Raw genomic sequence first — 13,846 nt, forward strand, 5'->3', positions numbered from 1 at the left:
CATCTTTGCATGAAATGTTCCCTTGTTATCTCTAATTTTCTTGAAGAGATCTGTAGATTGTATTGTTTTCCTCTATTTCTTTGCACTGATCACTGAGGAAGGCTATCTTATCTCTCCTTGCTGCTCTTTGGAACTCTACATTCAAATGGGTATATCTTTCCTTTTCTTCTCTGCCTTTAGCTTCTCTTCTTTTTTCAGCTATTTGCAAGGCCTCCTCAGACAACCATTTTGCCTTTTTACATTTCTTTTTCTTGCGGATGGTCTTGATCCCTGCTTCCTGTACAATGTCATGAACCTCCGTCCATAGTTCTTCAGGCACTCTGTCTATCAGATCTAATCCCTTGAATCTATTTGTCACTTTCACTGTGTAATCATAAGGGATTTGATTTAGGTCATATCTGCATGGTCTAGAAACACCTATTTCTGCTTTATTGACTATGCCAAAGCTTTTGACTGTGTAGATCACAATAAACTCTGGAAAATTCTGAAAGAGATGGGAATACCAGACCACCTGACCTGCCTCCTGAGAAATCTGTATGCAGGTCAAGAAGCAACAGTTAGAACTGGAAATGGAATAACAGACTGGTTCCAAATCGGAAAAGGAGTACGTCAAGGCTGTATATTGTCACCCTGCTTATTTAACTTATATGCAGAGTACATCATGAGAAATGCTGGGCTGGATGAAGCACAAGCTGGAATCAAGATTGCTGAGAGAAATATCAATAACCTCAGATATGCAGATGACACCACCCTTATGGCAGAAAGTGAAGAAGAACTAAAGAGCTTCTTGATGAAAGTGAAAGAGGAGAGTGAAAAAATTGGCTTAAAACTCAACATTCAGAAAACAAAGATCATGGCATCCAGTCCCATCACTTCATGGCAAATAGATGGAGAAAGAGTGGAAACAGTGGCAGACTTTATATTTTGGGGGCTCTAAAATCACTGCACATAGCGACTGCAGCCATGAAATTATGACGCTTACTCCTTGGAAGAAAAGTTATGACCAACTTAGACAGCATACTAAAAAGCAGAGACATTACTTTGCCAACAAGTCTATCTAGTTAAGACAATGGTTTTTCCAGTAGTCATGTATGGATGAAGAATTGGACTATAAAGAAAGCTGATGCTTTTGAACTGTGGTGTTGGAGAAGACTCTTGAGAGTCCCTTGGACTGCAAGGAGATCCAATCAGTCCATTCTAAAGGAAATAAGTCTTGAATATTCATTGGAAGGACTGATGTTGAAGTTGAAACTCCAATCCTTTGGCCACCTGATGCGAAGAACTGACTCATTTGAAAAGACTCTGATGCTGTGAAAGATTGAAGGCCTGAGGAGAAGGGGACGACAGAGGATAAGATGGTTGGATGGCATCACCGACTCAATGGACATGAGTTTGAGGAAATTCCGAGAGTCGGTGATGGACAGGGAGGCCTGGCATGCTGCAGTCCATGGGGTCACAAAGAGTTGGAGATGACTGAGCAACTGAACTGAACTGAACTGAATGGTATAGTGTTTTTCGCTACTTTCTTCAACTTAAGTCTGAATTTGGCAGTAAGGAGTTCATGATCTGAGCCACAGTCAGCTCCCAGCCTTGTTTTCTCTGACTCTATAGAGCTTCTCCATTTTTTGCTGCAAAGAATATAATCAATCTGATTTCAATATTGACCATCTGGTGATGTCCATGTATAGGGTCTTCTCTTGTGTTGTTGGAAGAGGGTGTTTGCTATGACCAGTGTGTTCTCTTGGCAAAACTCTGTTAGCCTTTGCCCTGCTTCATTCTGTACTCCAAGGCCAAATTTGCCTGTTACTCCAGGTATCTCTTGACTTCCTACTTTTGCATTCCAGTCCCCTATAACAAAAAGGACCTTGTTTTCGGGTATTAGTTCTAGCAGGTCTTATAGGTCTTCATAGAACCATTTGACTTCATGGGCCTTTATCTGGCCCATGACTGACATTAAAGGTATCATTTTTACATTTACCATATTGGAAAACATATTAGAGCTTCCCTGGTGACTCAAACGGTAAAAAATTTGCCTGTAATGCAGGAGACCCGGGTTCTATCCCTAGGTCAGGAAGATCCCCTGGAGAAGAGAATGGCAATCCAGTCCAGTATTCTTGCCTGGGAAATCCCATGGTCAGAGGAGCCTGGCAGGCTGCATGTCAGTATCCATACCTGATAGTGAAAATATCTCCATTTCAAGAATCCGTGGAATATTTATAAAAATAGGTCATGTTTTAGGTCACAAAGAAAACTAATTAATTTCCCAACGTAGAAACTGTACTACAGAGTAATAAATGTTGAAATTAAAAACAAGTTTATTAAACAGCAATGAAAATAATCATTGTAAAGAAAAAAAATGTTGCCTGCCATTCCAGTTCTACAAGGATCAAGCCATTAGCTGCTGCAGTTGCCCACCACTGACAGGGGACCTGAGGGGAATCAGGAGTGAGAAAAATAGGAAGCATTCTTAGCTTTGGATACTGGCCCCTAGATAGTTAAGATACGCATCTAAGGAAAAATGTCTACAATCCCCAGATTCTTGCCTTTTCCCATACATAGAAAAGCACTAAAATCATTAACTTGAGATGGCTGTTCTTTGTGAAAGGCAGTAATCTTTGATGTTTAACTATATTTGTTTTGTTTTGTTTTTTCAGCAAAAAATTCATGTATTTCTTGGCTCCTCCCTTGCTTCTTGGGAACAGTTTCTCATAGCTCTCTGTCTCCTGGCCTAAAATCCCCAGTAAGACACTGAATAAACTCAGCTCACACGTCTTACACTGTGGGTTTTTCTTAAAGTCCACATCATCTACAGGTTACAATACACTTGCCAAAACAATGATTGTTTTGGACCAAAGAAGAATTTAGAAATTTAACTAAAGAGTATGTAGAAAATAAGGAAAGTAAGAGTCCTATTAAACTACAAACACAGGCTGAAATGCTTTCATTATTACAGAAAACAATAAACTTTAGTTATTAAGTTGGGAGAAAAAAGGAAATTAATTCCCAAGGAAAACATATTAAGGAAGTAATGATAAACGGATTATTGTGCCTGTGTGTTTTCTGTTCCCCTCCCAGTATATCAAACCCAGAGTGTGTAAGTGCTCTGTTGTGTCCAACTCTTTGTAACCCCATGGACTGTAGCCTGCCAGGCTCCTGTCCATTGAATTCTCCAGGCAGGAATATTGGAGTGGGTTGCTATTTCCTCCTCCAGGGCATCTTCCCTATCCAGGGATCTAACCAGCATTCTTATGCTTTACCTGGTGAGCTACTTTGGAAGCCCAAATCAAACCCAGATAGCAAGGACATATTCTTATTGTCCACTTGTGAATAATGTGCCTGACTCACAGTTTGATCTCAGTGCTTAGAAGGACTTTCAGCTTTCCCAAAGTTAGACCGTCTCTCCTTTCGGCCTCCGAAGTAAGCTACTTCTATTTCAGCATTTATTAAAGTAATATAATCACATGAGCCTTCCGCATCACACCAGTACTTCAAACACACGTATTTGTTTACCACTTAGAATGTATCAGTTGATTGACATTAATGTAATCCTTGTACACCACTGTTCTTTTGGATTTCTCTGTTTTTCAGAAATCGAAGTTCAGAAAGGCTGAGTGATCAAGGTCAAGAAGCGAATTCATCACAAAGGCAGGATTTGGTAGCACATCGACCTGCTTTCAAATGCAAGCTTTTTCTGCCAGAACAGGTTACTTTAAATTCAGGGGCAAGACTATTGTCACCTCAGCTCCTAGCTTAGCTCGTGGAACTGAATACCTAACAGGTTAGGCATTTCTTGCGCCCTACTGTCTGTTCGGTTCCGTTTTGTGTACTATAGAGAGATACATCACTCACAAGCCGGTGACCTAGGTGAGGAAAGAAATCAGAACTTAGGACACTGCATGACACAGCCTTTGCTTAACACCCATCTCTATGGTTGGCATGTAACCACTCTATACTCTGGAGGATTCAGCGAGTCCAGCCAATCAGTGAGTTACTTTAAGGTCACGTGGCAGGAAGTTTTAACTTGCAATTGGTCAATAGCGGTAAGGCCCGCCCAACTACATCCGATCTGCTTCTTTAAGTAGAAACCAGGCCAGTTTCCTTTCCTTTCAGCAGCTGCGGAGCTGGGTAGGTGAGGTGGTGTCTGCTTTGTTCTGGGGCAGGTCTGTACCAGGTCTCGAGGGCCTGGGAGTCGGGCGGAGGGCGGGCGGCCTGCGGTGATGACATCCCAAATAAAGCACGTGTTAGACTGCTGACGCGGGTGATGCGAACTGGAGTCTGAGTCGGGCTGCCTCGGCGGCTGGGAAGAGACGGGCTTGCGGGCACATCGCACTCCTCACGCACAGCTCTTGTTCTTGCAGATGGCTCGAGAAGGACGTCGGATGTCATTGTCCTCCCAGCTTTAAGATCTTCCTCCGAAGCCCCTCAATAAAATGGTTTGATCCCAGTGGTGGTGTCCGATGTTGTTTGTCGCGACGCGCTGCCTTTGAGCCCCCGCCGCGCCTGCGCGTGGCGCCGGGGGTCAGGCTGCAGCGCCAGAGCACATGCTCGCGCATAACTGGGGTCGTCTGCCCCCGCGGCTGCGGCCCTTTTAACCGCGAGCGACACGGTCGCCCTGGGCTGCCGGGGCGGGGTATACAGGGGTCTGGGGAAGACGTCGGGGGTCCTGTAGTCTCTTATTTCTTGTGACTTCACTGAGTCCGAGTGTCACTTTCATGGGGACCTGTGAGATGCGCAGCTTCATTTAACCGCCGTGTGGATGGCCATTTGCAGGGAGAAGAGATGAGAAATAGGCTGTGGCCTTAACAGTTCAAGTGCCGTGGTGTACTCCACTGGAATTGGCCTCCAGATCTTGGGCTTCATGAGCTTATTAACTTTATAAGGGGTATTCGCGGACTACTTCAAAATAGGCTTCCCTGGTGGCTCAGACGGTAAAGCGTCTGTCTGCAATACAGGGAATCCAGGTTTGATCCCTGGGTTGGGAAGATTCCCCTGGAGAAGAAAATGGCAGCCTACTCCAGTACTCTTGCCTGGAAAATCCCATAGAGGAAGGAGCCTGGTAGCTACGGTTCATGGGGTTGCAGAGTTGAACCCGTCTGAGCGACTTCACTTTCTTTGACTTACAGGGTATGCCCCAGACAGTGTGAACAGCTCACAGTACCAAGGTATTTTGCCACAGGGCACAACATAGGCACCTACTTGCAGGTGTAATCCACATTCTGGGTGTTTTAAAAACGTGTGAAAAGGGAGAGTTGAGTTTTACCATCCACTGGATGGACATGAGTTTGAGCAAGCTTGGAGTTGGTGATGGACAGGAAAGCCTGGCGTGCTGCAGTCCACAGATGGCAAAGAGATGACTGAGCGACTGAAGTTGTATTAGAGGCAAAATAAGCTGCAGCCCAGGAAACATAGCTCTGAGCACTGCTCCAAAGAAGCAAGTCAGTACAAAAGAGATTTTGGTGAGGGAATGCATGCAGCTGAGCACTAGTTTTTCTAGTTTTCTGCTTTTGCCAGTCACAGGGACAGTTGTCAGGAGGTTTTCAGTGTTTCTGTAGACAACGAAGGGAGAAAGTTGAACTCAGCTCCTGAAAATGTATCTGAAGATCTCTCTGCCAGTCCCTGCCTGTAGCGCAGAGTGCTTTATTACTGCTCTCCACTTGTAGGGGGTGGGGTGTTGAAGGTCACCAGCTGCAGCAACACAGGATTTAATCCTTGAAGGGTACATGGCAAGTGCCAATTTGTAGTTAAAACAGATGACAACAGGCTCTGAAGCTTAGCTGAAATGTGCATCAGTTCCAAGGATAAGGCGGCAGGTGTTGAAAGGCAAGAACACACCAGTGCCATATCTCAACGGCTTTGTTGCTTAATAATGGGAGGTGGCTCCAAGTTAGTAGGCAGTTGGTGCGAACTCAGCCTAGGAGGGCTTTGCAGGTAGTGCTAGTGAAGAGTCCACCTGCCAGTGAAGGAGATCTCAGATGCAGTTTCAATCCCTGCATCAGCAAGATCCCTTGGAGGAAGGCATGGCAACCCACTCCAGTATTCTACCCTGGAGAATTCCATGGACAGAGGAGCCTGGCAGGCTGCAGTCCATAGAGTTGCAGAGCTGGACACGACCGAAGGACAGCCCATTCCAAGGTGTGGTCTATGTTGGATCCTCAACAGAATAAGTCCAGTGATCACTCAAGAAACAAGCTGCCATTGGCAGCTGACTGCTCAGATTCTGTGCCAGTTTATTCTAAACAGGATTAAGTAGAAATAACTTGGATGCTTAGCTAGTATTTGACATGAGATATTTATTTGTGAAACAATGCAAGCGATTGTAAATCCCCCACATACTATTTGATTAAGTGCAATAAGGTACAGTCATGTGTAATCTCTTTACACAATAGTGCATCTAGTCCTTTGCCTTAAATTATTGCACAAAACTTATAAGACCAGTGAAGAAGACATGCGGACTGACAGGCAAATTGGCCTACACAATGAGAACAGTACACCAACTGGAATGGTCCAATAATTTAAGTCAAATGTTTTAATGGTGCAGTTAAAGTAATCAAATAAGGGTTCAAATATATTTTTTCAATATATTAATTTCTTTAAAGTCATGTTCAGGCAAGGTGCTGCTGCTGTTTAAAAAAACACTATTAGCTTTGTCCACAGATGTAGTTGTCAAAAGTCACCCAAGGTGAGTCTGATGTTGAATGCAGCTTTAAACCATTAAAAATTTGTATTTTGAGTGTACTTCTCAAAGCAAATTATACAGTTGAGAGCCCTGAAACTTGTAAACTAAACATTCTGACGCAAGTGCACAAAATAAAGTTGGCAATGTTAAATGTCACGTTAGTTTTGAGATCTGTAGTGTGTGATGTTGAGCGAACTTTTGGTCTTGACTCAAGATGATAAGAGAGCAGTCCTGTTTTGGCCATCAGAAAAGGGAACTGCCCACAAAACATCCCTAGCCAATTAGGTTAACAAGGCATTTAAGACGCCTATTTAAAGCTTCCCAGAGCACAAAGGAAGTGCCAGGTGGCTGGACGGTGGCTCTGGCTTCCAGGCCGCATTCCAATCCAGTCTTGTGCAGTGTTTGACATTTTCACATATGCTCAGGTCTCAGGAAAATGGGATCAGTTAGAAACCAGGTGATTGTACCTTGTTGGTAGAAGGCATGGGATGGTTTGATCTCATGGCTTTGCCTAATGTACACATAAATCCCACCATTCTCGCCCCAGCTGGTAGTGTGTTAAGAGTTGTATGTTCTATGGCTAGTTGCTTCCAAAACACAATAAGAGTAAGTTGCTATGCATATCTCTTTATCACCAAAGACACAGCTCACAAAATTCCACTCCCCACCCTCCACACATGGAACTACACTGATGTTCTCTGGGGCTGCCTCACACAAACTGGAGAAGTGAGAAAATGTTCCACTGCGCTGGCTGACTGAGCAAAAACCTTGGAGGCATCGAGGAGGCAAAGGGAAGCCTTCCAGCTGTGCAGCTTTGCTCTTAATGTGCTCTTTTGCGACAACAAAACCTGGTAGACTTAGAAAAGCCAGGGTGGGGGTCACCAGTAATCTCTGGACCCACCGGGATGATCCTTCCAGTTTCCCTTCGCTGAGGCAAAGCTTCGCAGCAGGCAATCTGGACCCCAGTCCCGGGACACCTCAGGGTGGGACCAGCACCAGCAGGCAGAGGGCGGGGCGCTGCGGCCCAGACGGCAGCCGAGAGCCCCACACTGAGCTTATCGCCTGCTACTGGGAACACCAGGACTGCACCCGTCACAGCTGATCAGCAGCCTCCACAGGTGCGTCTTTCAGGAGGCTGGAAGTGGAGCGAGGATCCATGGCCGAGTGCATGATGGGGATATAAACATCATCCATGTTTGGCATGACAAAAACTTTCTGCAGAAAGAAGAAACAGACATGAAACAAGGCTCTGTTCTCTGGGAGTTGCCCTATTGTGTTCTGATAAGAATTTTAGGCTTTAGACAAGTTTTTTAAATACATATGAAACAACTTTTCTTACACATTCCAAACTAATTCCTCTATGATATTCAGAAGGCCTTGAGGGATCAACACCAGTGCGTGAACATGAGAACCCAATAGGCTGTGAGGCAGAAGCAGCCTTTGAGTTCACTTATATATAATAAAATTACTCATGAGCTGATAAATAACGTTAAGAGAATGGGCGTAAGCTGCTCACAGGATTCCAAATTACTATATCCAGAACACATGTTCTAAGTAAATTTTATCCTAGCACTCAAAATCCTAGCAACAAAAAACTAAGCTATTTTTTTTTCCCCAAACCAGAACCAGTTAAAGCTGCACAGAAAAGAAATCCTACTATCATGAACACCCAAAGGATAAACAGTGATTGACAGTAATGGTGCTTTGCCTATTTATAAACTAATTTTATGTAAGTGAATTCTGGCAATGTATTCAACTTCAGCAATGCTTCCAAAAGCAAAAACAAAAACATGTGGCCTTGGGAGAATGCAAATAGTTACCCTTCGACTTTCCAACTTGCCTCGAGAATACCATGCACCAAAGTCTGCCCCCTAGAAGGGGTGACCATTCTACCCCAACACTCTTAAAAGAGATGACCCACCCAAATTCCTCATGTAGGAAAGAGGAAAAGAACCAAAGGCAGGAGGTGGTTTTTCCCCTAACTAGGTTCAAAGTGCTTTTTCTTTTGGAGATAAAATAAAGCTTTCCATAAATTGGTTGTTATATTTACAGCTACAGCCTTTAAATAATATAGTTTTTAGATAATAAAAAGTATAATTTTAAAGGCAATGACTCAGAAGGTACTACTGCAAACATAATATGGGTCTTCTTCAGAAAGTGAAATTCATTATAAAATAGTCTGTTAATCCATAAAACCTTGAAAGTCAACTATGCCTCAAAAACCTGATAAAAATTTAATAGAAATAGCTCTTTGCAAGGCCTTGGCTACACTGCTATTTCCTGTGGTAGAAGAATGCAGAGACAGGCTTGGAGAATGAGCTCTGGTTGAGTCAGCTCCAGGACTACCCTCGAAGGTTCACAGGGTAGGGACAGGCCGGATTCATCTTTGAACTCCCAAGGCAGGTGGAAACTGCACATACAATGTTTGTAGAAGCACACAAACTGAGCAAGGTGGGTACCATACAAGGGCAGGAATGACTTCCCTGACCATGGCCCAGGTGCTACTCACTGGCCAATTCCAGGCCCCACCTAGAGAAAAAGTCCAAAGATGGTCCCAGCAGATGGACAACTTAACCCTCGCCAGGCCTACTGGGACATGACAGTCATTTTGCTCTTTGACCCCCACATTTTGAGTTTCCTCTGAAGACTATGTAACAGGGCGTGGATGAGTTTCAGGGTTTCCAAAACTAAACCTGAAATTTTATGCCTCTTTGATCACACGTGTACTTTCCCCAGATGAGGGTCCATAGCTTTCATCAGATTTTCCAAGGAGGATACTGAACCCCATCCAGTTCAGAAGCTCTGTTCTGCCCCGCGCTTTCAGACTCAGCATGAAATGCTAGATGACCTAGCAGGTGTACCTGGAACTCTTGTTCCAGTTTCTTCTCTATCCAGTCTGTCACATGAACTAAAGTCACTTCTCTCTCTCCAAGTTTTGGCCGAGCTTTCAGCTCAATATATGGTGGCTTCCGGAAACCATACCTTTTAAAAGAAGACAAATAACCACATTTAGAAGCAAAGAAAAGAAGCGGATGGTACCCAGAGTAAACATTCCTCCTTTACACAAGGCTTTATCAGTACTTGAAAATGTTTTCTTCTTCTGAAAATCCCTTCTAAAAAACAAACACTTCACTGCAGCAGGTATGAATTGTGAATTCCCTGTGTCCCTGGACCCAGGGCTGTGATGACTGGGGAACCGTTCTGACAAACCAAGACAGCCAGGAAACACCACTGGAGAAGTCCATGACCTGGGCATTGTTTCTCCTAAAATGGTGAGGATATTTTTTGTTTCTATTTTTATGAGAGTACGATACGTCTGTTACAAAACCCCAAATATAAATGTGTATAAAGGAAATAACACTGTCTATCTCTGGATCTCATAACCAAGATAGGGCCACTGAGAGAAACAGGATCAACTTCCCCCACACTCCTAACATGCATACGTAAACACAGAACCTTCTGTAACCTGCCTTTTCACTCCGTACTCCACACTATGATTATTACAGCTTCTCAGAGGAGCCAACTGGCACTCAGGACTGTTGGTAAGGTGTCCAGTCAAGAGACTGTGTACTCTCAAACTAAAAACTTTGATCCCTTATAGACCAACGTTTTAAAACATCCAGGTACACCTTGGAGATATGTGGGCTCAGCTCCAGATTGCCGCACCAAAGCTAACATTGCAATAGAGAGTCACGTGAATTTTTGGTTTCCCAGTGCATATAAAAATTATATTTACATTATGTTGTAGTCTAGGTGTAGACTAGGTGTGCAAAACAAGGTATATACCTCAATCAAAAAATACTTCATTGCTTTAAAAAAAATGATAATTATCATCTGACAACACGGGGTTGCCACAAACTTTTATAGAAAGTGCAGTATGGGCAAGTACAAGAAAGCAAAGCATAGTTAGACAAGGTCTGCCCATACGATAAGAATGGCAAGTTGCTATAAACTAAACACTCTGAATGCGTATAGTTATCTTTGTGGATTAGTAACAAATAGTCCGGCACTCACGCATGCGCTGAGTAGCACTAGGCTGTGTGTGCTAAGCCGCTTCGGTCATGTCCAGGTCTTTGTGACCCCATGGACTATCGCCCACCAGGCTCCTGTGTCCATGGGATTTTCCAGGCAAGAATACTGGAGTGGGTTGCCATTTCCTCCTCCAGGGAATCTTCATGACCCAGGGTTCGAACTGGCATCTTGTACATCTCCTGCACTGCAGGCAGATTCTTTACTGCTGAGTTACTAGGCTGCTCCTGCAAAGTCGCTTCAGTCGTGTCCAACTCTGTGCAACCCCACAGATGGCAGCCCACCAGGCTCCCCTGTCCCTGGGATTCTCCAGGCAAGAATACTGGAGTGGGTTGCCATTTCCTTCTCCAATGCATGAAAGTGAAAAGTGAAAGTGAAGTCGCTCAGTCGTGTCCGACCCTCAGCGACCCCATGGACCGCAGCCCACCAGGCTCCTCTGTCCATGGGATTTTCCAGGCAAGAGTACTGGAGTGGGGTGCCATTGCCTTCTCCGGAGTTACTAGGCTACAGGCCTCTAATTTTAATTACCATTGAGCAGTGGTGCTTGTAACTCCTAAGTCAACTCTTACTGTTAAAAAAAAATTTTTTTTAATTAAGCTGCACAGTAAAGTATTATCTGGTTATTTTTGGATGATAAAGTTACAGGTTCTTAGTTTTTGTTGTTGTTTTCATGTTCTTCCAGCGAAAATACTACTTTTTAAAAATAAAATCCTAAATAGTATTTTAAAGTTTTTAATAGGAAAACACCAATATCATCATTAAATGATGAGCCAATTAAACAACCCTTTTGTAATCATTTTTACGAGTCCTCCTGAACACCAAGGATGTGCAGCAGCATTCTGGTTTCATGTGATGAGAGAACAGATGCGTCTTTTTCATAGGGGCTGCCCTGGTGGCAGTGTTAAACAATCTGCCTGCCAATGCAGGAGACTCAGGTTCAGTCCCTGGGCTGGGAAGATCCCCTGGAGAAGGAAACGGCAATCCACTCCAGTACTTTTGTCTGGGAAATCCCATGGACAGAGGAGCCTGGTGGGCTGCAGTCCATGGGCTTGCAAAAGAGTCAGACATGACTTAACAACTAAACAACAACAACAAGCTTTTTCATATGAGTGTAGCTTATGGTACAATGCGGTCTTTTATGTAATCACGATATACCCTTATGCACATTTATAGGTCTTACTTGCCAACTTAAAACTGAGATTTAGAAATAGTGATTTTCTTTTGCTGGGACCATGAATAATTTTATTTTAGTGATTCTCAGTCCTAGCTTAGTCTCCCAACCCCAGAATCATGGGGGGCCGGGCTTGGCACAGCTTTAACAAGTCCCCAGGTGACTGCGGCATGCAGGCAGGGTTAAAACCCACTGGTTCTTTCAAATGACAACTCTTTGGGTCACCCTTCTCAGTAGCTCAGCTGGCAGAGAATCTACCTACAATGCAGGAGACCATGGTTCGATTTCTGGGTCCGGAAGATCTGCTGGAGAAGGGATGGGCTACCCACTCCAGTATTCTTGGGCTTCCCTGGTGGCTCAGCTGGTAAAGAATCCACCCGCAACACAGGAGACCTGGGTTTGATCCCTGGGTTGGGAAGATCCCCAGGAGAAAGGAAAGGCTACCCACTCCACTATTCTGGCCTGGAGAATTCCAGGGTTGCAAAGAGTCAGACACAACTGAGGGACTTTCACAATCTACCAGAGTTACCAAGCACACATCCTGCCTCCTCAATGTGCAGGTCTGACCTGGGGAAGTCTTCCCTCACCGCCAAGGACTCTGCTGGCTGTGTGATCCCCATCTGTAAAGTGGGGCATAAAGGTAGCCCTGTCTCCACAGGACGCTGGGAGGACTGGCCCGGCAGGGAATAAGGGTTCTACAAATCACAGCTCTTCTTCCTGGTGGAAAGGGTTGACTTGAGAGAGGAGGAAGACCTAGAAACAGCTCATCCCACAAACTTCACCGGTTGACCTTAACTTTTCCTAAGTGTGAAGATAAGTATTTTTTTGTTTAATTTTTGGTTGCAACTCACAGCCTATGGGATCTCAGTTCTCCAAACAGGGACTGAATCCATGCCCCCTGCAGTGGGAGCCCCGAGTCTTAACTACTGGACCACAAGGGACATTTCAAAGATGAGTATTTCTCACCATTTAAAAAACATCTGAATTATCATTTCATGGCATAATACCACACGCGCGTGCTTCAGTTGCTCAGTCGTGTCTGACTCTTTGTGACCCCATGGGTGTAGCCCTCCAGGCTCCTCTGTCCATGGAAGTCTCCAGGCAATACTGGAGTGGGTTGCCTTTCCTCCTCCAGGGGACGTTCCCGACCCAGGGATGGAACACCCGTCTCCTGTGTCTCCTACAGTGGCAGGCAGATCCTTTACACTGTACCGCCTGTGAAGCCCTGAGGTGTATCTTTATATTTGAATTAACCACTCACAGAAGAAAAGTGGAATCAGATTTACAACTAACTTTAAGGTCCCAAGAAAAAACATTTGAAAGTACTTCTTCCCAGGAAGAAGGTACTTTCCATAATGTCAAGGGTCAGCAGACTATGACTATTATGATCATGCTCAAAGGGAATTACCGGCTGACCCCAAGGGGCCTTCTACATACGCACCATATTCGATCAGTCGCAGGAGGTGGAATGTTGACTGCCAAGGTTCCTCTACATTCCTGTACTTCTACAGTTAGCAGTAGGGGTGTATTGGAGACTTCTTCAATCTTCTTTTTAATGAATTCTGTCTCTGTTGCTTTTTGGAAATATTTTGACTTGGTAATTTTATCAACAAACCTCATGATCTTGCTTGTTCGATGACCTCCAACATACCTTTAAATGAGAGAGACAGGCAAGTGTTAGTGTCGACTTTGTTCCTTCATAAACAGAAACTTGGCTCTCTGTTCACCTGATTTTAGACCAGAGTTTCTCAACAGCAGAACCACTGACACTGTGGACTGGGCAATTCTTTGCTGTGGACGTGCCTCTGTACGAAATGTTTAGTGGCATCCTTGACCTTGGCCGCCTTGATGTCAACAGCACATCATCTCCCAGCAGTTAAGACAATAAAGTGTCTCTGGATATTGATAAATGTCCCCTCAGTTCTCAGGTGCTCAGTTGTGTCCGACTCTTTGTGACCCCATGAATTGCA

General features: G+C 44.3%; 1 protein-coding gene and 1 long non-coding RNA gene across 4 annotated transcripts in view; one reads left to right on the forward strand and one right to left on the reverse strand.

The window, feature by feature from the left end:
- Positions 4,021–4,444, forward strand: LOC102178854. 2 transcript variants are annotated; one of them, XR_310816.3, is made up of 2 exons: positions 4,021–4,160; positions 4,359–4,444. It is a non-coding gene; the product is annotated as an uncharacterized LOC102178854 (long non-coding RNA). The 2 variants fall into 2 exon arrangements; XR_001296850.2 differs by having other exon boundaries at positions 4,021–4,125.
- Positions 6,271–13,846, reverse strand: part of TEX2 (testis expressed 2) — a 110,098-nt gene continuing 102,522 nt past the window's right edge. For both annotated transcript variants that reach the window (XM_018065357.1, XM_018065356.1), the window contains exons 10-12: positions 13,318–13,527; positions 9,538–9,658; positions 6,271–7,891 (exon numbers count right to left, since the gene is read on the reverse strand). In XM_018065357.1, the coding sequence (XP_017920846.1) occupies positions 7,769–7,891; positions 9,538–9,658; positions 13,318–13,527 (454 nt within the window). In that variant the 3' untranslated portion in view covers positions 6,271–7,768. The remainder of the gene's footprint in view (positions 7,892–9,537; positions 9,659–13,317; positions 13,528–13,846) is intronic.

This window comes from Capra hircus, chromosome 19 (genome assembly GCF_001704415.2).
Source record: "Capra hircus breed San Clemente chromosome 19, ASM170441v1, whole genome shotgun sequence".
Classification (NCBI taxonomy): Eukaryota; Metazoa; Chordata; class Mammalia; order Artiodactyla; family Bovidae; genus Capra; species Capra hircus.